The sequence below is a fragment of the Phocoena phocoena genome, chromosome 2 (genome assembly GCF_963924675.1).
Source record: "Phocoena phocoena chromosome 2, mPhoPho1.1, whole genome shotgun sequence".
In the NCBI taxonomy this organism is placed as follows: domain Eukaryota; kingdom Metazoa; phylum Chordata; class Mammalia; order Artiodactyla; family Phocoenidae; genus Phocoena; species Phocoena phocoena.
Genome location: NC_089220.1, coordinates 162,329,253 through 162,353,692, shown reverse-complemented (window position 1 = coordinate 162,353,692; position 24,440 = coordinate 162,329,253). Strand labels below are relative to the sequence as shown.

Here is a 24,440-nt window from a genome sequence, read left to right as displayed (position 1 = left end):
ATGTAACTCAATGAAGGCTCTGTTCTGAATTTTCACACATATAACAAGATTTGAACAAACGTTTTCTATTAACCCATCTGTCCGCCCATCTATTTGTCCATCTACCTATCCATCCATCCATCCACCCATTCATCCATCATTTATGTACCCTTACATTATACGCACTACATATTATCTATCCGTTAGTTATTAAAAATAAAAGTCACTTTTAATTACTTCATTAGGGTGAGATATTTATTTTTTCTACTGACTATCATTTTCCTTTCTTTTTTCTTTTCTGACACACATTTACTTTAAAAGAAAATTGGGGGAGACCTAAATGCAGCACTTGGAACACTCACGTGTTGAGAAGAAATACAGCTTTTCATCTAAACTAAGTGAAGAAGCTAAGTTTTGAAGTCACCCTACAGGGTTCTGTGCATAGATTTACGTATTTGTGAACTCTGTATAGAGCAATCACTGCTTTGTGATCTCCCAAGTTCAGTTTAATTCAGAGTGATGCTGCATTGAAATCATTACCATCAAGCCACTATTTTTCACTCCAAATCTATCACTGCTGACAGTACACTTAGGAGTCATACATACAGTTTTTAAGGGGTTACAATAAAAAGGGAAGTCTTTTCAAGTTATGCGTGAAGACAATGTACTAAACATCTGAAACTATAATGATTCTGTCTTCTCTGACTTTATCCCCAAGGTATTTCCTTCCTTTCACATTTAGGATTATCTGGGGAACATGATGTGTTTTGCTCTGTACGAATTTAGAGACAGACAGAGTAGCTACTGTGCTGCTGTCTACTTAGAAGATTTTATTGACTTTTGGAAGCATTTGCTAGTCCCTGAATTATTTCTTCCTTTTCCCCCAATGGAAAACTGGTCATCATTCAGTTGGACCTTCTAGATTTTTCAGTGGAAAAGGCAACGTCTTATAATGTTATCGGCTCCCACCCTGAGATCCTGGGTTTACCAGTGTCTTGGAGACTGTTCACAGAGCAGCCCTGGCAGCAGAAGGCATGGTGGCAGGGGAGAGGCACACGGGGAAGAGGAGGAAATGCCGGGCGTCAAGAAAGGGGCAGTGAAAAGTGGAAACGGAAAAAATCAGGAAAGCCAAACGCTGTGTGACACATGCATTTCAGCCCTGCTCCGAGGAGGTGCACACAGCTCATTGCACAGAGTTTTCTGCAGACTAGCCAAGCGATAAAGGCTGCTGGACATGTGAACGGAACAGAACAAGCTTTTAAACGTTGATGTGTTTAAAGGCGTTGTGCCTAGAACAATGACAAGTTTTTTGTCAACGTTGTTCATCTATATTTTAGCCAAAAATATTCAGTGCTTTCTGTACACCATGCATTCTTCAAAGTACTTCGTATAAAGTAAATGATTTAATCCTTGTGAGAGTTCTATGAGGTGGAAGCAGTATTCTTACCATTTTCCGGCTGAGAAAAATAAGACAAAGGAAGATTACATAATTTACCTAAAACCATGGAGCAGGTAGCAAGTGGATAAACCAGGATTTGCACCTAATGGTCTTGTTGCAAAGCTGACATAAATGCTATTTAGTATTAATAGTAGACTCAATAAGTATCAGCTGGATGATTGTATGTAATAAATGATTGCGCTTAACAACTAATGTTGATTGAAAATGAGTAACCATTTAAATTTAGAATTGGCACTTTTATAAATTACAGTGATGGAATATTCCTTTCCTCTCTATATGAATTCTCTTTCTACTTTTCTATTCCATAGAATGGTGGTTGCATTTTATAAGATTTTTGTACAAATCATCTTTAAATCAACTTGAATTTAAAACGAGGAAATACTGAATTCATAATGTCACTTTTTAAAAATGAATAAGCTACTTGCTTCCAAAAAGGAGATATGCTTCTCAATGTATCTTTGGACAGGACAAAGATATGCCTATTCTTTTATTTTATTTTTCTTTTTAGAAAAATACAATAAATTTGATAGTAAATTGAAGATAGCACCATGATGTGTTCAGAATGCAAAGAAATAAAAAAGCATATATCCAGCTTTATGTTGGCCATGTACTAAATATTATCTAATAAACTGAGTTATGTGTTTTTGAATGGAAAGTAAAAAATAAATATGATGCTCAAGTAGCTTTCTTATTTGCAGGTGAGGTAGATAACCATCAAATATATATCTCATCTATATCCTCTACCTTCTCCACTTTCACTCTTAATCAATTTAAAACTTTGTTCTGCACTACTCTGAAGTCTAAAAAAATATGCAAAGATTACAGAGTTGTCAGAAAGTCCAAGAAAGATTTCAGAGGTGGTCTGTTAGGACCCTAAAAAGGATTATAAGTCTATAGATTCTATATAAATCTATAAAAATATGATTTGCTTTCTGAAATTTTCTGGCTCTATTCCCCTCCAACTCTTTGATGTGGGTCTTCACTATCCTTCATCTGTATTTAGTCTATTCAATTTTGATTCTACTCCCAGGGATGTTTTTATTTGTTTGTTCATTTTTTGTTTTGTTTTTGAATGCGGGCTACTGTCCTAGAAAGGAATCCTGATGGATCCATTTGAGTTTTCATGGGGTCTAGACTGCTCTAGCCCCACAGACCTAACCACAGACCCCTTGGACCCACTTATTCTAAAGGTGGATGAAACCCCTCCCAGTTTTACCTGTCATTCTCAAACCACGTGACTGCATTTTTCCAGTGAATATCTGTTGGGCCTTTCATGATTCTCCTGGCTTCTCTCTTATAGACATAAACAGCATAGAGGTCCTGTTTATACTGGGTTTTATAGGGATGTATTTTCACTTAATTTTGTTGCATATGTTTTCCATAGCTTATATGCTTTGTTAACTAGGCTTTGACTTAAAAAAAATTATTTAAAATACTTTTTAAAAATTGAAGTATAATTTACATACCATTAAGTTCACCCATATAAAGTTTACAATTTAATGGGTTTAGTATACTTATGAAATTATATTACAATCACAATAAAAATTTAGAATATTTTCATCACCCCATAAAGAAACCCCATATTCATTAGCAGTCACTCCCTACCCCATGCTCTTTAGCCTTAAGTAACCACTAATCTACTTCTGTCCCTACACATCTGCTATCCTGGGCATTTCATATAAATGGTATCATACAGTATGTGCTCTATTGTTATTGGCAGGATGTGACAGAGAAATAAACACTGTCATTTTTTAGGTTCTTCATCTCGAACGGGGAACAGCAACAATTCCATGATAGATTTTATGGTGACCGGTTTGCATATGATTTGAAGCTGGTTTCCTAATAGGGGGCAATAAAGCACCACTTGAAAATATGGCATAGTTAATAATAATGATGACGGAATATAACGATAAAATGGAATACATACATTTTACTATGTGCCAAGACTATTCTAAGCACTTCTCATATATTAACATATTTAACATTCACAGAAATCTATGATGGAAGTGCTATTTTTATCAACCCCATTTTATTGATGAAGAAACTGAGGCAAAGTGAAATGAAGAAACTCACCCAAGCTAGTCGGTGGCAGAGCCAGAGTCCACGTCCAGGTAGTCTGACTGGACACCTTGTTCCTAACCACTATTCTACACTGCCTCTCTGATGTTTAGGGGTTTTGTCAGATACCATTCTCTTCCAAGTTGGCAATACTAGAAAACAACATAGGGTAACTTATGCTCTAATTTGCTTTCTTGTTACTCATTTTTCACAACACTTCTATTTTAGTGGCATATAAAAACTAGGGGAACAAAAAAAAAATCATTGTTTTTTAGTTCCAAACATAGTCTTTTAAACTTTTGCAAAATACTTTCTTTTCCTATCTTAACTAAAACATAATCTGAAAATCCTCGTTATTTGTAGCAGGCTGGCTATTTAAAAAATGGTTACTTCTTCCTAAAATATATTCGACATACAGTTGACCATATTCACTACGATTAACCAAAATTTGCCTTTTTATTTATAACAAAGAAAGCCTTAAAGTAGTATATCACTAAATGTATAAGACATTAAAGTATTAGTCAGTACGGTGAATGTTTGATCAACTTGAACGAAATGAGTTATAATCATGTAAATTGCCACAGGACTTTAAGAGAAGAAGGGAAAGAAATAGTCCACATTTCTACATGAAACTTGGCAGAGCTGGGATAATAGCTCTCATTTTTCTTCTGTCCTGAATCGGCCCATCCAAGAATCATTCTGCTTCCCTTGAGAGGAAAAGAATCTCTCCTGTTTAATAAAAGCTTCTTTCTTTCTAAAAATCTTAGAAAAAGCTCTGAAGAATTTTTCCTTTTGAACTTGCCAGAATCATATATAAGTTGAGTAACAAACTATAATAGAAATTTAGCATATTACTAGGAAAGTTACTAGAAAAGAGTTTAAAAAGCATGTTCTAAGATACATTTTCATGATTATATTTTCAGATCCCCTTTTCTGTGGTCCAGGAACCCTCTCCTAAACATCTCCAAGCCCAAACCCTGTCTTTTGCTTGACATAGAGACCTGGAGCTCTGTGACCCCTGTGCTCACCTAGGGTGCATGAATTCTGATTTTATGTAATACGTATGGACCTATGTATATGTGTGTGTATGTATGCACGTATATATATATATATATATATATATATATATATATATAGTAGCTGAGTATCAGCTGCCTTTGCTGGAAACATGGTGGGGTGTGTGGGAGAGACTCAAACTCCAAAAGACTGACTCCTAAGCAGAATCCTTTTCACCAGCCCTGGTCATAAAGAGAGCAAATGCTTTAACAGCACCAAAAACCAAAGTCACATTTTTGCACTGCCTTGGTGCAGTGATATTTTAATATGAAAGCAGCAACAGAATTAAACAGCATTCAGGTTGAGCTCTTCAGTCCCAGGGGCTTGCCTCTAAGTGAATCAGTGTAAGACACCACAGAAGGCATATCTTTCATGGGCAGGATATATCACACTGTACTATTTTGGAAATCAGATAGAATGACTCCTCAGAAAGCAACTGTGCCAGCTGTGAAACTGTACAAATGTATTTATAATTATTTTTGACATTTTCTGGGAAGTTTTGTAAAGAAAATCTAAGTGTAATTATACTTCACATTTAGAAGCATGATAAGTGATCGCATGTTTTTTCAAGTTACTATTCACTTGCTAGGGTAGCATTTTAAATCCCTTAAGCAGAGCTCTCAATTTAAGTTCTGCTTGAATTATACTTGGTTGCATGTATTTCTTATATATCCACTAACTTCCAGCTTTCTAACCCTTTTTACTGATTCATTTAAAATTAATTAAATTACATAAATGTATGTATTAGGCATACATTTTAAATTTTGTTGAAAATTAGTTCAAAGGACAACACTGCTGCATGTTAGAAAGGGGATGACGCAGAAGGAAGAGAGGAATTACTTGTGTAATTAAAGGATGGAGAAACTATTATCTCTTAACATGTAGCTAAGTTCAACCATTATGAAATTCTCTCTTTCGATTGATTTTTATGGACGTACAAAATACATAACTGCAGAACATTTCATAAATATGAAGCAAAGATAAAATGGCTAGATTATAAATGTGCTTCCAAACGGCAGTGCTTTCCAGAAACTTACCAGTCATGCAGTTTTCAAATTCAATGTCATCGATTGCAGCTCCTCCTCCCAGATCCCTTGTTCTGATACCTTGAAATATGACTTCAAAATTCCTTAACTTTCCCAGAAGGATGACAGCCTTTTGCCAATGATCATCAGAGTTCTGTTTACTTTCTTGCCATACTTTTGATAGTCCTTTCTCTGTCTGAAGGTAAAGAAGTTTGCATTAGGCAGATGATTAAACACAAAAGAAGGAAAAATACACGACAACAATTATTTAGAACAGAAGTATCTGATCAGTGAAAACTGATTAAAAAAACTGATAATATTCATGATATACTTTACGTCATCAAAACAGAGGCTCATTAATCTACTTGGTATTCCCAAAAGCAATACTAGCAAGATTAGCAGTAAACTTGTTTCACTATTTTGAGAGACATCATTATTAGATAGTGGCCTACTCAGTTAAATCCACTTCTCCTTGCTTGCACACAAAATTCTCAATGGATATTTGATGGAATCTGAACAGTTTACAGGTGCCCTGGGTTTACAGCTCTAGGTACCCTTCCCACCAACTTTCTACTCACATTCTTGAATCATTGGTATTGCACCTTCCTTTACAGAGCTTACATAACTTACATAAGGAAAGAGAAAAGAGAGATAAGAGGAGGAATATGTGGGAGAAATCACATATCCCTGATGGATATGATAAGAAATTGTGAAGTGAATTGAGCACAGAGGGAAAGTGATCTTTCTAGGACCAGATTTCAAAAATTCTATTATATGATTTTGGATATTTATAAAATTCTACTATAATGATTATATGAGCACCAACAATAATTATTTTATACCAGATTATTCAATGGTAAAGGAAAAATTAATTTTCTAAGAAAAATTATTTAAATATCTCCTCTTGAGACAAAAGTTTCCTTCAGCAACAGAATACAAAGAAACTATAAGGGATGCACATGCGCACATGCACAGTTGGGGCAAATTATGAACAATAAGATAAACCCAACTGCCACTTCTGAGGTGCCAGGAGCAAAAGCAGGGGACTGGGCAGACCACCTAAGCCATTCCTCCAGCCTGACCCCATACCCTCACGCCATTTAAGGGACCACCCCCCCCCCCCCACCGCCTCAGGGAGCAAGCAAGGGAACCTGGCACTTGTTTTCACTCGCTTGTGCTGTAGCATGAGTCCCAAGAAAGCCTTGCCTGAATTTCTTGTCTGACCTCTTATCAATTTCTATTGATTAAAGAGTGCAAGAACCTGGGTCAGTAACACTCTGAATGTGTAAGGTTGGTCTGCTAGCAGTACAATATCCTAATATATGAACAATCCTGGTATAACATGACATGACATGGTATGACATGACATGTAGCATAACCCTAATGACACAAAAAAATGATACCAAGAGTAAAACAGAATATAAGTCAGTCGAGCACAAGGACAAGGCTTAGACTGTATATGTTGCTTTTTGCTATTCTGGGCATAGCCCTTATTGGGAATTAGAGGTTAACATATCATGATGATGGATATATAGGAAAGAAAGAGAAAAAAATATATAGAATTATGTTTACGGTTACGCCCCCAAAATTAATATTTCAGGGTCCAGTATTGTGTTTTCATGATGAATTCACAAGTAAACTTTGTCACTGAAGCTTATAATCAAAACAGTGGAATAGAAGAGAATATTTAATGGAATGGCAGCTAGAAAAGCAAGCAAGATGTTCCAGTTGATTTATAGCACACAACTGTGATAGACATAATTATGGATTTTTAAAAAAAATGTACACTAAAGAAAAAAGAGAAATGCTTGAAGAGGGGATCTAAAAGAGTTACACATTCATAGATCCATGCTTTAGGGGAACTAATGTTAATAAATGTGGCTGACACCTTGTTCTGTTAAAGGAGATACAGATCAATCAAGCGGCTCTTCTGTAGAATAAGAGAGAGAAAGTAGAACTCTGTATCAGTTACTCTAAAACTAACTTTGCAAAACAACTAACAGTGCATAGATAGAGCTTTCAACATCCTCCCCAAAACAACAAACACATTTTTACACCCAGAGACACACGTAGCTTCTTCATTGAAGGGGATGGGAAAGTCACACCTTATTAATGGAATTTCGTATCTGTTTAATGACTAAGGAAGAGAAGCTTTTTCAGCGTTAGTCTTTGACTGTCAGTGATGTCTTAGTGATTTGGAACCAAAGAAATTATTAGTTAAATTAAAGATTAAAGTAGAGGGCATCTAACACTTAGCAATATAACAGGCATAGATAAAAGTCTGTTTTAATTAACAAACTTAATTCACTTTGCTAATTTTTCCTATTAGTCAGTTTCAGCAACTCATACACTATGCCAATCCCCAAAAGGGTTTTCAACAAAGAAGGCTGTGTGATCACTTTAACCAATAAAATACAAACCATTTCTTAACTCTGACACCTGGCTTTCTAATAAATGAGATTTAAATAATATACTCATTGTCATTTTATGCGGTAGGACAAAAATGAGGGTTAAGTCTTTAAGAAAACCAACCATGGATCAACCTAATGATGGGTTATTATAATATATCATTCTAATATATTTGCTCTCATGCAACTCTGGATATAACATACCAAATCATATTCCCATAATTATCAAAAGTATTAATCCAAACGTGCAATGGAGATTTATTTATTTATTGACTTGTCCAGCCAGTCCTTTTCATCACTTATTCAGCAAATATTTGATTCGCACACAGTTGCCATATACTACATTAGACACCAGGAATAAGAAGGTGAAAAGAGAGGAAGCCTACCCTGTGATGGTAATCATTTAATAGAGGTGAGTCATAAAAGTAAATACCATAAAATTACTATAGAAACATAAAACAGAGCAACTTTTAAAGAAGTGGTTATATATCCATTCCCCCAATTGTTGTTCTGCACCCACTGTTGCTTTATTTAGTTAAAATTCTGATAACAATTCTTTCTAAATACTTTAAGAGAAAAATCTCTCAATTCCAATCATGACTTTGCTACCGCCCAAGGATACATTTATGTGGTTGTTACATTCAAGAACCCAAGGCAGTAAACATTTGAAAAGTGAGTAAACACACTAATAACTGTAAAAAATAGACACTAATATGATAATGGTTAAGTTATAGAAATTGAAAAAATATTTTCTTCTTACAATTCAACATTTTACACAATTTTGAATTATTTCCCGAAAGTATTATGCATATCGATGATTTACCTTATGTATTGCATATTTGTTTTGGCAATATGCTTGTCTTCCTGCTTTATGCCAGTCTCATTCCCTTTGGGTTATGTAAAGAAAGGCAGTAAGAAATGCTAAAAAGATAGAGCCACTTCAAGTTATAGATGTGTATTCATGGAGTATAGCCACTTGGAATTTGTTTCATATGTTTGAGGTAAAGATATAAATTATCCCCAAAGTATGAACCAATATTTCCAAAACCAATTGATCAAAACTCTTTCCTCCACTGACACCTTTAACATATTTTGAACCTGTTTCTACAGTTTCCAGGTGAATTTCTGATTTCTGTTCCTCCATCAATGTCATACTTACTAAGCCACTAGATTTTCTTCTTCTGGGAAGATTTGAGTGGACTTCCTTTTCTATATTCCTCCTGCTATGGACAACTAAAACCCCCAGAGATCATATATAATTATGTATAAACAGAAGAAGACTCTGAAAAGTGGAGAGAAGGCAGATTAGCTAGGGACCTTGGGACTCAAGGGAGCACAAGGTGGTGTTTCCTAGCTTTTCCTTTTGCATCATATATTCCAAAATTGACACGAAAATCTGACAACCTGGAAATGAAACATGAGCAGACTACTTTCTTTAGCCAAGGGGCCAGGAAAGGGGAAGTCCAGTGAGAATGAAAATATTTAGATAATAATAGCTCTACAACAGCCAAACACCATAGAAAAATTACTCTCTGACCCCCACTCCCAATAGCAAAGGCTGACCAGAGAGCCTAGACTTTCACCTATATCATGCCCCAAGGGCCCCAAGACCTCTCCTCCCAAGTTTTTTTTTTTAAATGAAGGAAAACTAAAAGAATACATCACCTTTAGACCTACCCTAAATGAATGGCTAAAGGAACATTTTAAACAGAAAGAAAATGATAAAAAAAAGAAATCTTGGAACACCAGGAAGGAAGAAAAAGTAGCAAAGATATTAGTAAATACAATAAAATTTCCTTAACCTCTTTAATTTCTAAGTTATGTTTTATTGGTTAAGAAAAAATTAAAACACTGTCTAATATGATTCTAAATGTATATAAAGGAAATAATTAAGACATAAATATTATAAGTGGGTGAGAATAAAGATATGTAAAGGGAGTTAAGCTTTCTACACTTGAGTTGGTTAAACCTTAACGTTATAATTTAATAGGTCACATTTTTATCCTCAAAAATTTTTTTTATTCTTTTGGTTTTCTCATACATTCACTCTCCCAAATGAATCTTAGAATAATTTAATGCATAACTGAAATATTTAAATATAGAATTATTTTACCCTGAGATATCATTTATGTTTCAACTTGTTTAGGTCTCTTTTCATGCTACTAACTAAAATTTTATAGTTCTTTAACATAAATAACTTAACACTTATTATAAATTTATCTCTAGATATATTACAGTGTGTGTTATAATGGTGATACTTCTCTATTACTGTTTTCTGACTACTGATAATACAAAGAAACAATCATATTGTCAGGATGGTGAGCTAACAATGGCTGGTGGCTCCATCACCCACTATCAATCCTGAAAAACTACGGAATCTATTGGGAAGGATGGATTTGGGGAACAGTAAAAGGAAAAGAAAGGGGGGGGAAGGAAGGGAGGGAGGGAGGGAGGGAGGGAGGGAAGGAGGGAGGAAGGAAGAAAAGAAGGAAGAAAGAAAGAAAGAGACAAAAACTGAGAAAAACCTGGGAAGGCTATACGTTGTCTTGAACACAGGTGTCGAATAGTGGGGGTGGTGATGGTGGTGGTTTGCAGCAGTCTGGGGAAGAAGGTGGCTGAAAATAGCAATAAGAGTGTAGGTTGTAGTCGAGAGCTCCTGTATGGTCATGTTTTCCTTCCTCCTTGCTTGGAACAATGAATACCAGACTCTTCAGAAAACAGTAATTCAACTTCAGGCTGTAATATCTGTGAGGTATCAAAGCAGTTAAAAATCTTGCTCATATGAAGAGGTGATAAGTCCACTCTTCCTACACAATTCCCCTTAAAATTCTTAGAGATGTGAATTACAATCTACAGAGTTTGCCACCTACACTTCTGCTTCCAATATTTAAAGGTTCAAATGATGATAGGAGAAGAGATGCTGCCCAGTGGAAACTAATGGAAGTGATCAATAATTGTTTTGTGGTACTTAGGTCTCTCTGCTGTAAGGCTCACCCTTCATTCACATTTCCTTAAATTCACCTGGATGGACACAGGCAAAGGGCTGGTATTCTGCTTTTTCCTAAATCACCAGAGAGCACCTCACATTACTATAGATGCAAGAGTTCACAGGCCAAAGTAACTAGACTCTAAGAGGCCAAATATCTACTAGAGGCTGAGAATAAACTGAACAACATATAACATCTAAAGCAGAATTTTAAAAACAGATGGAATCAGAGTTTTAAAAGGCTTTGTGCAAGGTTTCCTTTGCTGAACAAAAGCTTTTAAGTTTAATTAGGTCCCATTTGTTTATTTTTGTTTTTATTTTCATTATTCTAGGAGACGGATCCAAAAAAATATTGCTGTGATTTATGTCAAAGAGTGTTCTGCCTAGTTTTCCTCTAGTTTTATAGTATTCGGTCTTGCATTTAGGTCTCTAATCTATTTTGAGTTTATTTTTGTATATGGTGCTAGAGAATGTTCTAATTTCTTGGATAATGATGCCTTTTAATATACAACAAAACACCAAGGACGTGATCTATGAAACAAATAATTGTTAAACTGGAGTTCATTAAAATTAGAAACTTCTAGCCTGTGAAAGGCAAAATCGAAAGAATTAGAGACAAGCCACAGACTGGGGGAAAATATTTGCAAAAAATATTTCTGAGAAAGACTGTTATCCAAAATACACAAAAATGCTTAAAACTCAAAAATAAAACAAACAACCTGATTTAAAAATAGGGCAAAGACCTTAACAGATACCCCACCAAAGATGATATAGCAAATACACATATAAAGGGATGCCCCACATTATATGTCATTAGAGAAAAGCAAATTGAAACAGTAATGATATACTACTACACAGATGAGAAAGGCCAAAATCCAGACCATTGACAACACCAAACGCTGGTAAGGAAGTACAGCAACAGGAATTCTCAGATTGCTAGTGGAAATGCCAGAAGCCAAATAGTAGAGCTACTTTGGAAGACATTTTGGCAGTTTCTTACAAAACTAGTCATACTCTTATCATATGATCCAGCAATCTCACTCCTGGGTATTTATCCAAAGATTGCAAACTTATTTCCATACAAAAACTTGCACATGGATGTTTATAGCAACTTTATTCATAATCGTCAAAACTCAGAAGAAACCAAGATGTCCTTCAGTAGGTGAATGGATAAATAAACTGTGGTGCATTCATACGATGGGATGTTTTTTTTCAGTGCTAAAACGAAATGAGCCATCAAGCCATCAAGCCATGGAGGAAACGTAAATGCATATTACTAAGTGAAAAATGCCAATCTGGAAAAGCTACATACTATATGATTTCAACTATTCTAGGAAAGGCAAAATCATGCAGACAGTAAAAGGATCAGTGGTCACCAGGAGGAGGGGGAGAAGAGATGAAGAAGAGACAAAGCACATAGGATTTTTAGGACAGTGAAAATACTCAGCATGGTATTACATATACCACTATATACTTTTGTCCATACCCATAGAATGTACAACACCAAGAGTGAACCCTAAGTAATGGACTTTGGGTGACGATGACATATCCAAGTAGGTTTAATATATTTAGTAAAAAAAAATGTACCATTTTGGTGAGTGATGTTGATCATGAGGGAGGCAGGGAGTAGATGGGAAATCTCATTTGTTGTAAACCTAAAATTGTTCTTTAAAAAATAGTTTTTTGTTTTTTTTAAAAAGAAACTACCAGAAATCTTAAGGAAGTTTAAGAAGTAGTTGGAATGGGTAATTTGAGAACATGAAGGACTGAGGGATATTAAAAAATAATTGATTTCAGAAAAAAACTGAACTAGGATTGAAACTTCTAGAAGCCAAATATGAGATTTGAAAGATGAAATGGAATTATTATCTCAAAATACAGTATGCGTCATACTGATGTGCCTCCAGGCTCTGAAGTCAGACAGTCAGGTTGAAACCTGAGCTCTGCCCCTACTAGCAGTTATTTCACCTGTAAAATGGAGAGTAAATGTGTTTACCTCACAGCATTGCTGTGAGGATTAAAATGAGTAATGTTAACAGAGAACCTACATTAATTGTTGGTATTATATTGTAATAATATTTATTATTAACAAATGCAAAAATGTTAAATGCAAAAATAAAAAGAATTAAACATTATGAGTGAAAAGATAAGAGGTGTGAGTAGATTTAGAAAGTCCACATTTGAATGCAAGAGTTCCAGGAAAAAAGAGAGAATAGATTTTAGAGGAGCAATAATCAGAAAGAACAATAAAAGAAAATTTCTGAGATAGGAACAGCTCAAGGTTTTAAGATCAAGGCACTTCCTGGTGAAATCTCTAAACTCAGAGTTTAAAAGAAAATGTCTCAAACTTCCAGAAATAGGAAGTAGTTGACTTACAAAAAATGAGAATTATATTGGTAATCAGGGTCCTCTCAACTAAAATACTAAGTATAGAAAACAGTGGAACAAAATTTTCAGGCTTCTGAGGAAAACAAAGCAGAAGCAAAAGAAAACAAAGGCTAAACAAAAATGGTGATCCTAGAACCTACACCTAAGCCAACGGATCTGTGTTAACTACAAAGGTAAAAGCATAAAAGTTGTGTTCTTGTCCTTTTGAGGGGCTTGTCATTTATTCCTGCTGTGGAAAGGTCTACAGCAAATCACACTCCCTTTGCCAATATTCATAGCATCTCTAATGTTAGAAGGATCATTATATTCACTCTAATATACTCCTCTAGAATACCACTGCCATGAAAATTGTCATGACATTCTGGAAAAGCCAGAACTATAGAGATGGTAAACATATCAGTGGCCGCCAGTGATTCAGGGTGTGTGAAGGGAATTGAATAGTAAAGCACAGGGGATTTTTTAAGGCCGTGAAACTTTTCTGTATGGCATTATAATGGTAAATGTAAGACACCGAGCATTTGTCAAAACCCACAGAATTTTACAGTAAGAAAGTAACCTTAATGTATGCAATTAAAAAACCATCTTTAGGAGGTTGCAATATCCCAGGAAGGAAGGCAAAATGTGACCAAACTATATAAATGTATTACAAATGTATGAAACAAGGTCATTGAGGCTAAGACTCATGTCTATTGCAACAGAAAAATGATATTAAGGAAAAATAGAAGATCTGAATAAAGTATGGACTTCAGTCACTAATAATGTATTACACTGGTTCATTAATTGTGACAAACGTGTCATCCTAATGTAAGATATTAATAATAGGGGGAACTTGGGTGTGGGGTATACAGGAACTCTCTGTGCAATCTTTGAAACAATTACATGAATCTAAAACTATTCTAAAATAAAACATTTAAATAAGTGCCATTTTAAAATATATAAATGTATATATCCATATAAAAATATATAGTGTAATTTCCACGAGTAACTAAAAATTATCAAGTCAAATTTGAGAAAGTCAGAAAAAGTAAGAACTATAAGAACTATTCGATCTCTACTCATTTTTAAGATAATAGAGCACAACTTCCAAATATTCCACTTAAATAAAACTTTCTTTTTGTGTTTGGCATGTTCATGAGTTATTTTTGCTATTAATTTTTTTGAAATTTCATCAACTTTTAAATAAACATAATGCTCACAAAAGATTAAGCACATAAAAAAGATGCAATGTCATACAGGAATCATTCTGAACCAAAGCCATTTAATACATGTTTGGTCCTAATCACTGGTATAGCAACCAAATTTTGTCTTCTGCCTCTAGATAAGACTAAAATATTGATTAATGATGCCACATGGTACTAAAACCTTTCATTGCCATAATAAAATATTTTAAAAATATCTTTTAAGAAATGGAAAGGAGTGGCTAGAATTTAGTATAATATCTGTATCTAGCAGATAAATATTGATAATTCTTTAAATCATCTAAATATTAAGTATTTGAAAAAGTAAATACTAGAAATTTATAGTCTTTAAACCTCCAAACATTTTCAAATATTTAAAGTTTATATATAGTTTAATCCTATTTTGAATTTTCAAAAATAGAATGAAATCAAGTACAGGCTATTTTAAATGTGCATCAAATCTCTTCCACAGAAATAACTTGCAAACAGCTATTTTTCTGGGAGTAAAATCTGTGGTCAGTGGCTCTTGTGCTTAGAGGAGGTTTTCTGCTCTGACAGAATGATTTTGAAGTTTTGACTAATATGCTCACTGAACAGACACGTGTGGTTTTAGACGTACATTCGTTGAAAACATTTTAAACAGTATGTCCTCATGTTTTCCTAGAATAATGCGCCTTTAAATTTAAAACATTTATTTCTTGATAATTTTCTTTAAAATTTTAGGCAACCAATATGGGGGTCTTAGGCAATGTAGGCAGTTTAATGCAAAGCATAGAGATCAATAAAGCTGCAGTTGTATAATTTCTTACAATCACTGTTTTTTTTTTTGTTTTTTTTACCATTCCAATCTTTCTGTTTTCCAGGGTTTCCAACTACAGAATCATAACATCATTTACACTGTACAAGATGGAAAGTTTAGTTTCTCTTTCATTCATACACATACACAAATTTGATATATATATTTCCCAGTATGAGTGATTATCTTTTTCCCTTCAAATGTCACCTTGGAGAAGCCTTCCCAGGACCTTCAGGGTGGGTTCCATTCTCACTCATATGGCATCACCCTGCTTTAATGTTTATTGCACTTTCACCTCTCATTTTCCAGTATCATCTCGTGTTTTAATTATTTCAATAATTCTTCATTGTCTGTCTTCACCACTACAATTTAAAGTCCATGAGGACAAAAGCTTTCTCCATCTTATTAACCTCTGCATCTCCCACGCCTAAAATAAGTTTGGCACCGTGTAGGCACTATAAAAGCGTTTGTTTAATCAATGAATACATACTTAATTCAAACTGGTGAATTAAGATGTTGCGTGGAACTGTTAGTCCTGGCTGAAAATAGCCTTCTTTATAAAAATTCTACTGGATTTCCGATTCTTTCTCTGATATAGGTAAAAACTAGTTTTAATGTGTTTAAATTGCATAGCTTGTCATAACAAACATTTAAAAATCCACTAACAGATATGTTCTCTAAACAGTGAGTTACTACATTCATAGAGGTAATTTCCTCAGACATACTGTAATTGTTTTCAATCTTAGTTGACACAAAAAGGAGTAAGAATTATTTATAATAAGAAATAGGCTGTGGAGCTGATTGTTCTGACAAAGTTACATTCAGAATGAGTCTTGCGAGGTCTTTACTCACTTTAAAGAAAGGGCTCGCTAACCCAATAAAACTTCCCTATCTATGATATTCAAGGTGATTTCCTACTCAGTGGTTGATGGCTTGTTTCTACTGTCTTTCACACTACCTTTGGTTCCTGAAGGAGAAAAACATTCATATGGTTGAACATAGAAGAATAATGGGAAAAAATAAAAAATGAGGAGTATTTAGGAAGCATCTGGCAGGAAGCATAATAAGAGGTGGCAGCAAGGTCTGGAACAGAATGTCAGTCATGAATGATTGTATGGCATGCTGCCATTCATGAGGGTTGATAACCACTCAATGCAAACAGAACAGCATTTTATGACAAAATTATTGGACATAACTCAGCTCACTGTCTTCCTCCAGGGGTGGGGAATAATGAGAGAGAGAATAAAACAAACATATGTGTGTGAAACAGCAAATGCGTACAGAGCAATGACAAACCTCAAGGTAAGAAAGATCCTTGTGCAAAGTTTTCTTCCAAAAGGGACACTGGTATACAGTGTTTATACAATGTGAATAATGGCCTTTCAGTAGAGTATTTAAAAAATAAAATTCTCAATTTAAAATAGTAAATAGTAGGCACAAAATTATAGGTATAAAGGTATTACTACCCAGAAAAATATATATTATGTATGTATAAAGAATGAGAATGTCTGACTTGCATAAATCATTGGATTCACCAAAACAGGAATGCGGTTTGGTATTTAACAAAGTCAAATATATCCACACTTTTACTCTGAAAATATATTAATGAAATAAAAAGTAAATTGAATAAAGGATTACAAACCTAAAATCTGAGCATAAAGATGAAAAGATAATATTAGTATGAGAATTAAATCAATAACAAAAGAATAAGTCTAGTCATCAATTCACACGGGATAGGAATTAAGTAGGATAAACAAAGGTTTATTAATTACAGATTAGAACCCCAACATGATAAAATGAATTTATCATTTTTCTACTTACTTAACCCGTATACTGAGTATCAAGTCTAGGTCAGACACCCTTCTACTTGCTGATAAAATGTTATAATGACAGAAACACAACCTAATATTCAGCTTGTTTTAAATAATCTCAAAGCAGACATGTTTAACTTGCTCACTACATTTTAATATTCCCTATTGCAAGTAATGAATAGCTATGATTCACATGAATGTTGAATTTTAATTTAAGTCAATTATTATTAGGTTCTTGTATAGGCCATTAATTGACACGGGTGTCAAGAAGAAAGGTAAGAAGCTGTTATGATTTAAGGGACTCACAAATAAATGGAAACAAAACCACCATGCAACTATTTAACTTGAATGTGAGCAAATCCTATAATATTACAGAAAAATAATATAGTACTTTGGTGGGGTTTCAGTAAACTGAAGGACCTGTGTGAAATTAGGAAGGTGTAATAAAGAGTATAGCATTCGAACTGGGCTTTGAAACCGAACAGAATATCACCAAGTACATAAAGTATATGAGGACACTCCAAGTAAAGAAAATCACATGACTGCAGACAGTGGGATATGGAAGTACTGGAATATTTGGGGAACCCTGAATAGTCTGATATGATTAGAATATCAAAAGTATGTTAAAGACTGAGGATGTAAGACTCAGACATAGAGACCAAGACCATACAATGGAAAGTGTCTTTAATTCCTTTGTGAGGGTTTAAGAGCTCAATCCTATAGCCAATGGAAAGCCACCTACAATTTTTTTCTTTAAAGTTCTCCTAACTAGGGATCAAACCCGGGGCCCAGCAGTGAGAGTGCCAAATCCCAACAACTGGACCACCAGGGAATTCCCTACAATTTTTAAATAAGGGAGTAACCTTACCAGATCTGCTTTAGAAAGATCTGCTCTTTAGTAGAAAGAGCTGAAGACCCTGGGCAGGACGGATCCATGGCAATTAATCCTGGAGCGATGGAGGAAAGAAATGGATGCAATATATACGTAGACTGGGATAGGGCAGGTGTCATCAAGAAGGTATGAAATGTGGGGAGCAAAGGCTGAGGGCTCTAAGAGTAGATATTTCTATGGAATGAATGGGAGACATACGGGGCTGCACTGAAGATCTAGCTGAAATTGTAAATCAAATTCTTAATGGAACTGAACAATATAATACACAGCTTTCTCAGTAGTCCAAAAGCAAAAACTAGAAATAAGATAAAGATTGTGGAAAATGTGGATGTAAAGTGTGTAAAGCAGAGCTGAGAAAACTTAGGGCTACAGCATTTGTCAGAAGAAGGCACATGCTTAGAAATCAGCCTCTACATACACAGTGACTCTGAATCTTAGCTGTGTCACTTACTAGTGGGTGACTTTGGGCAATCACTCAATTTATTCCAGCCTCTGTTTCCTTAGCTGTGAAGTGGAGATGACAGCAAAACTCATTCACAGCCCTTTATTTCAAACCTCTATGACAAAAAATGAGATTATTTAATTCAGAATTTTTCAAAATTTAGGCAGATATTATGGTTCACATACTATATTTCAGGTGTATATCCAGCAAGTTTATACTATCAATTCCCTAATAAAATATATGAATACTTTGGAAGTAAAATATATGACCATTTACCTTCAATGGGGTAAATAAAGACTACCAATAGCCTCATGTCAGTTTGTATCAGGTTTTCATGTTGAGTGAGTTAAAACATTTTTAAATAAATTTCAGAGCTTTTTATATTTTGAATTTATAGGTAGGGTAGTGTGTGAACCGGTAGCACCTAATTCATAGGGCTGTGATGATTAAAAGAGTACGTAAAGTATATGTAAAGTATATGTAAAGGATTTTGAAGATCATCTACCACATGGGAAATGATAGCTCTTATGATGGGGATGATGGCTGTGACCATGACAAAGAAGAGGCAGAGATTAAGAGAATAAGGAGGATTGGGGGTCACCATGAGATAGAAGATAATGATTAGTAATTTGAGACATAAAGTAACAAAAGGTAGTATTCAGAGATTAGTATTTCAGAGTTAAAGAATTCAGGGGGCTTCCCTGGTGGCGCAGTGGTTGAGAGTCCGCCTGCCGATGCAGGGCACACGGGTTCGTGCCCCGGTCTGGGAGGATCCCGCATGCCGCGGAGCGGCTGGGCCCGTGAGCCATGGCCACTGAGCCTGCGCGTCCGGAGCCTGTGCTCCGCAACGGGAGAGGCCACAGCAGTGAGAGGCCCGCGTACCGCAAAAAAAAAAAAAAAAAGAATTCAGAATTAGAGCAATTTCAAGTAAAGAAATGTTTTCCGAGGTGTTGCAGGAAGCAGGTAAACATATTGCTTGTGCTTTATAAAGAAGGAATACCTTTGAGGAAATTAACAAAAAATGTAGCATGCAGTGAAAAGTAGGTAAAACTTTTAGAGACTGTCCATCCACTCACCTCCTAATCACCAGCACTTCATCTCCCAAAGGCACTCTCTCCCTACCAGAAGAAGACATAAAGGTAGTAATGGAAAGTGCTATTAGGTCAAACTGTTCTTTATTCTGTCCACAAGGGGGGGACATTGACCTAGAACAGTTGACACTGGTGAGAGCTTCTCGACAGGTGGTGAGCTCCTGATGTTTCTAGTTCAGGAAGTTATTGTATGTGACCTGATATGTGGCCATCTTGCACATGTATGTGTATGGTTCTATGTAGTATACATATGTATCTTTTTGGGATGAACTCATTCATGGGAAATTCCATGTCTTATTTCTCTGTGTTCCTCTATCAAAGATGCCTAGTACAATTTGTCTTATATAGAAGATGCTCAATAAATCATAAAATAACTGATCCTCTTTGGCTTTCACGCGTATGTACTGCATATAAATTATAATAATATTAATACAGGAGCTACAATTACACTGGGGTCTTAGATACAGTCTCTATGATGCTCATAACAATCCTGAAAAGTACCTATTATGAATCCATTTTATAAATAAGAAAACTGAGGCTCAGAGTACTTAGGACTCTTGAGACTGAGAACACACACCAAGAAATATAAGGACAGAGCAGAGGTTGGACTCAGACTTGTCTGAATGTAATACTCATGCCACCACCTGCTACCTGGAACAGGAAAGCCACGCTAACAAGAGGCCTAGTGCTGCATGGTTTAAGCCTCTGCTAAGCCAAATGGAATATTTCTCTTTAAAAAGGTAATAACAGGGCTTCCCTGGTGGCGCAGTGGTTGAGAGTCTGCCTGCCGATGCAGGGGACACGGGTTCGTGCCCCGGTTCGGGAAGATCCCACATGCCGCGGAGCGGCTGGCCCTTGAGCCATGGCCGCTGGGCCTGCGCGTCCGGAGCCTGTGGTCCGCAACGGGAGAGGCCACAACAGTGAGAGGCCCGCGTAGCACAAAAATAAATAAATAAAAGGTAATAACAACGCTCAGTCTATAATTTATTATCTGGACATTTTAACTGCTGAAATGCCAGGGTAAGAACCAAAAAATGAAAGCTTGATTTGGTTTAGCCTTTCAATTTATTATGCATATAAAAAATATGAGAGACATGCTCATTAAGGTTTAATATAAAGAGCTGTGCATGTCCCTTGAAGCCTCAGGCAACAGTACTGAGACCAAAATGCCCATGAATGGCGGATTAATTACTCAGCAATAAATGGTAAGAAGTTTACTAAGGCCAAGAATAAGAAATAATTATTGCATTTATTTATTCATGTCCTTGTTCCAAGGATGAAAGGTGGGGATACTAGAGTATAACAAGATGAAACTAAGTGATAAAAACGTGGTTAAGGGAAAACTCATGCGGTAAAAATTGGGCAAATCCTAGTACACTGACCTAGACGTTGGCCGCAGATATTCCTCGTAGCTGCACCTGTTAGTAAAAAGAAGCTGCAAACACACACACGATCTAAAAGAGGAGGGTAATTAGAAAAGGGAGAACATATTTAAAAGGATGAAAAAAACATAAAGTTCTATCCATAGATTTGAGGGGCTAGAATTTCCTCTCATCTATGAAAAGAAGTATTCCAAAACTGCTTGTGGGCTTAGCAGTAAAGAATGTCACAACTTCCAAGAATGAGGTTTGGATGGGAGGACAGTGCCGCATTCTGTAGGTATTTCCTATCCCTTAAACCACATGGTAAGTGATAAATGAATTAAAATCTCTCACTATTTTCAAACTTGACTTATCTATACTTACTTTATTCTGAGCACAATGGAGTATAATGGAAATAACCCAGATCTGTACTAATTAGGTATGTTTTTCAACCACTACGAGCCTCATTTTCCTCATCTGAAAACTATCACATTAACCTTGCAGTCTTTTGTTAAGGATTGGAGATCAAGTGCCTGAAGCATCTAACACAATGTCTGACATAGAAGACATTCACATTTTACCAATATATGTTCATACATGAATATTTTATTAATAAGATCTCTAGTAAATTAAATATATATTTTAAAAATATAAATCATAATTGTTTAAACAGTAACATATCTCACCCTATTTATTTTCAGTGAGATGTTTTGGGAGTGAGATGAAGAAAAATAAAAATAAGAAAAAAATATATGTATACATCTTCATACTCAAGAATTAGATTAGTGCCCTAGGATTTGGTGGGGAGGGGAGACTAATGAATAGGCTGGTAGCTTGTGGCTCAAAGGAGACTCTAAGGACAAACAGTTTCTCTGCAATCATCCCACTCCACAATGCCCAGGACCACAGAGTCTCCACATAAAATCCATCTGTCCTCTCAAGAAGTAGAGCCAAATACCCACTGAAGGTCTTTTCCCTCTTATTTCCCTCTCCAGTTCTAAGCAACTCAGGACAATGTATGAAGCACTTCTTACACAATAGACAGAAAAGGCACTGAATCATTCTTTTTTTTTTTTTTTTTTTTTTTGCAGTACGCGGGCCTCTCACTGCCATGGCCTCTCCTGTTGCGGAGCACAGGCTCCGGACGCGCAGGCTCAGCGCCCATGGCTCACGGGCCCAGCCACTCTGCAGCATGTGGGATCTTCCTGGACCAGATCACGAACCCGTGTCCCCTGCATCAGCAGGCAGACTCTCAACCACTGCGCCACCAGGGAAGCCCAGAATCATTCATTTTTTGATTCACCCTTGCAGTTCATGACAACCCACCAACAACAATCACACCCTTTTTCTGATTCCACACTTGGCAACCTCTAGTTTAAAAAAAAAAAATATATATATATATATAAACACATGTAGATATGTATGTATACATGTACATACACATAACACTATACTGAGTATATATACACACACATATGTATATCTACCATAACTTATTCAACGCTACTATTTCTTGAGAGTCACTAGAAGCCATTCTTTCTTTCCACAGGGGGAGGCACTAACAATAAAGGGAAGAAGGAAGAAATCATGAATAACAGGTGAAGTAAAAACTGAGGTAAAAATCAAAATAAACAGCCAAACCTCTACTATTAGGCTAAGAATAAGGAAAAGACTGATTTGTTTCTTGACATCTTGATTGGGGTATAATTGCTTTACATTGTTGTGTTAGTTGCTGCTGTATAACAAAGTGAATCACCTATACATATACATATATCTCCATATCCCCTCTCTCTTGAGTCTCCCTCCCACCCTCCCTACCCCATCCCTCTATGTGGTCACAAAGCACCTAGTTGATCTCCCTGTGCTATGCGACTGCTTCCCACTAGCTAGCTATTTTACATTTGGTCGTGCATACATGTCAATGCCATTCTCTCACTTCATCCCAGCTTACCCTTCCCCCTCCCCGTGTTCTCAAGTCCATTTTCTACGTATGCATCTTATTCCTGTCCTGCCCCTAGGTTCTTCAGAACCTTTTTCTCCCCCCTAGATTCCATATATATGTGTTAGCATATGGTATTTGTTTTTCTCTTTCTGACGTACTTCACTCTGTATGACAAACTCTAGGTCCATCCACCTCACTACAAATAACTCAATTTCATTTCTTTTTAAGGCTGAGTAATATTCCATTGTATTGCGCCACATCTTCTTTATCCATTCATCTGTCAATGGACACTTAGGTTGCTTCCATGTCCTGGCTACTGTAAATAGTGCTGCAATGAACATTGTGGTACATGACTCTTTTTGAATTATGGTTTTTTCAGGGTATATGACCAGTAGTGGGATGGCTGGGTCATATGGTAGTTCTATTTTTAGTTTTTTAAGGAACCCCCATAGTGTTCTCCATAGTCGCTGTATCAATTTACATTCCCACCAATAGCGCAAGAGGGTTCCCTTTCCTCCACACCCACTCCAGCATTTCTTGTTTGTAGATTTTTTGATGGTGGCCATTCTGACCAGTGTGAGGTGATACCTCATTGTAGTTTTGATTTGTGTTTCTCTAATGATAGTGATGTTGAGCATCTTTTCACGTGTTTGTTGGCCATCTGTATATCTTCTTTGGAGAAATGTCTGTTTAGGACTTCTGACCATTTTTGGATTGGGTTGTTTGTTTCTTTGATATTGAGCTGCATACACTGCTTCTATATTTTAGAGATTAATGCTTTGTCAGTTGCTTTGTTTGCAAATATTTTCTGCCATTCTGACGGGTGTCTTTTCATCTTGTTTATGGTTTCCTTTGCTGTGCAAAAGCTTGTAAGGTTCATTAGGTCCCATTTGTTTATTTTTGTATTTATTTCCATTTCGCTAGGGGGTGGGTCAAAAAGGATCTTGCTGTGATTTATGTCAGAGTGTTCCATCTATGTTTTCCTCTAAGAGTTTTATAGTGTCTGGCCTTATATTTAGGTCTTTAATCCATTTTGAGTTTATTTTTGTGTATGGTATTAGGGAGGGTTCTAATTTCATTCTTTTACATGTAGCTGTCCAGTTTACCCAGCACCACTTATTGAAGAGGCTGTCTTTTCTCCATTGCATACTCTTGCCTCCTTTATCAATGAAAAGGTAACCATACGTGCATGGGTTTATCTCTTGCCTTTCTATCCTGTTCCATTGATCTATATTTCTGTTTTTGTGCCAGTACCATACTATCTTGATTACTGTAGCTTTGTAGTATAGTCTGAAGTTCAGGAGCCTGATTCCTCCAGCTCAGTTTCTATTCCTGAAGATTGCTTTGGCTGTTTGGGGTCTTTTGTGTTTCCATACAAATTGTGCAATATTTTGTTCTAGTTCTATGAAAAATGCTATTGGTAGATTGATAGGGATTGCACTGAATCTGTAGATTGATTTGGGTAATATAGTCATTTTCACATTGTTGATTCTTCCAATCCAAGAACATGGTATGTCTCTCCATCTCTTTGTATCATCTTTAATTTCTTTCATCAGTGTCTTATAGTT

General features: G+C 35.8%; 1 protein-coding gene across 1 annotated transcript in view; it reads right to left on the bottom strand.

Moving 5' to 3' along the window:
• MALRD1 (MAM and LDL receptor class A domain containing 1) overlaps window positions 1-24,440 on the bottom strand; it is a 598,156-nt gene that overhangs the window by 208,384 nt on the left and 365,332 nt on the right. The window contains exon 30 of the mRNA XM_065871795.1: window positions 5,590-5,773. Coding sequence (XP_065727867.1) covers window positions 5,590-5,773 — 184 coding nt within the window. The remainder of the gene's footprint in view (window positions 1-5,589; window positions 5,774-24,440) is intronic.